This window comes from Alligator sinensis, unplaced genomic scaffold, assembly GCF_000455745.1.
Source record: "Alligator sinensis unplaced genomic scaffold, ASM45574v1 scaffold1580_1, whole genome shotgun sequence".
Lineage (NCBI taxonomy): Eukaryota > Metazoa > Chordata > Crocodylia > Alligatoridae > Alligator > Alligator sinensis.
In genome coordinates this window covers 170,889-172,076 of record NW_005843156.1, presented here as the reverse complement: position 1 = coordinate 172,076, position 1,188 = coordinate 170,889, and the positions used below count along the sequence as shown (strand labels likewise).

The 1,188-nt window shown below is 42.7% G+C and overlaps 1 protein-coding gene across 1 annotated transcript in view; it reads left to right on the top strand.

Moving 5' to 3' along the window:
* Nucleotides 1-1,188, top strand: part of LZTR1 (leucine zipper like transcription regulator 1) — a 48,820-nt gene that overhangs the window by 32,570 nt on the left and 15,062 nt on the right. The window contains exon 15 of the mRNA XM_014526779.2: nucleotides 439-565. Coding sequence (XP_014382265.1) covers nucleotides 439-565 — 127 coding nt within the window. The remainder of the gene's footprint in view (nucleotides 1-438; nucleotides 566-1,188) is intronic.

Below are 1,188 nucleotides of genomic sequence, written 5' to 3'. Positions count from 1 at the left end.
ATGATAGAGAAGCCAAACATCCCCATCAAGGTGTGATCCAAGGTAGAGAAAGATTATATTGCTATTGAAGGATGGATACTGAAACAAGCTGTTACGAACAGATGTTACCTCTGCATGATTTTGTAAAAGTAAAAATATAGCAAAACCTCTCCAACTTTATCCCTGCTTTATTCAGCGTCAAAGTTAGTTTTTTTTTTTATTGCTACAGGATGATGTAGATGTAGCAGTTACAGCTTAACAACCGTTGCACAGTCTGGAGCAACTGCACTAGCTGGGATTAAACATGTTCTGCTCTAAGGATTAATGAAGTGTCTATTTGCCAATCACCTTCTAAAGGAAAACCTGTTGTAGAAGTGGTTCAGCCTTCTGTTAACTTTATAGAAGCTAATCATGTGGAATGTTTTATTTTTAACCACCTCACTATGTTGTTTTCTTCAGGCACATCTTTGATTCAGGACATGAAGGCTTATCTAGAAGGAGCTGGGATGGAGTTCTGTGATATCATTCTACTGTTAGATGGCCATCCAAGACCAGCCCATAAGGCTATTCTTGCAGCCCGCTCCAGGTATGTCCAGTCAGACCTACTATTTGCTGCAGTTAAGTCATAATTCACCAGGGAAGTAAGAATTCCCCAAAACAATTTTAAACAATTTGTAGAAACAATTCCCCAAAATCCTAGATTTATTTCTTGGGTCAGCTTATTCTGAACTAGATGAGAAAAGAGGTCTGAGTAACACAGGGTTTTGTTCAGTAAGGGTAATTAAGCCAGTCAGTAGTTATGGTCCCACAAACAGGTTACAGAAAAATAAGCTGGAGTGTGAATTAACAGTGTGTCTACCTAAGAGCCTGACCATGCACATGCTTTTTACCCCTTCTTTTAAACTGAGGGGCAAGCTGTCTTGCACTTGCCTTGCATTAGTGTGTGCATGTTGGCAGTTATCAGCAGGGATCCGGGTTTTCCGTTTCCTGTGGAAAAACGTGGCTTTTCTCCTTTAAGGAGAAAACCATATATTTTCACTTTTAAAGGAGAAAAAAACCCAGGAAGCCATGGATGTCACCGTGGAGGCTGGCAGAGTTCCAGCCTACAAGGGCTGCTTGGGGCTGTGGGGAGTGGGAGGAGGGCGAGGGGCCACATGCATATGGGGGAGCAGGAGGAGGGTGATGGGCCCCACCGCATCACAGCAGGAA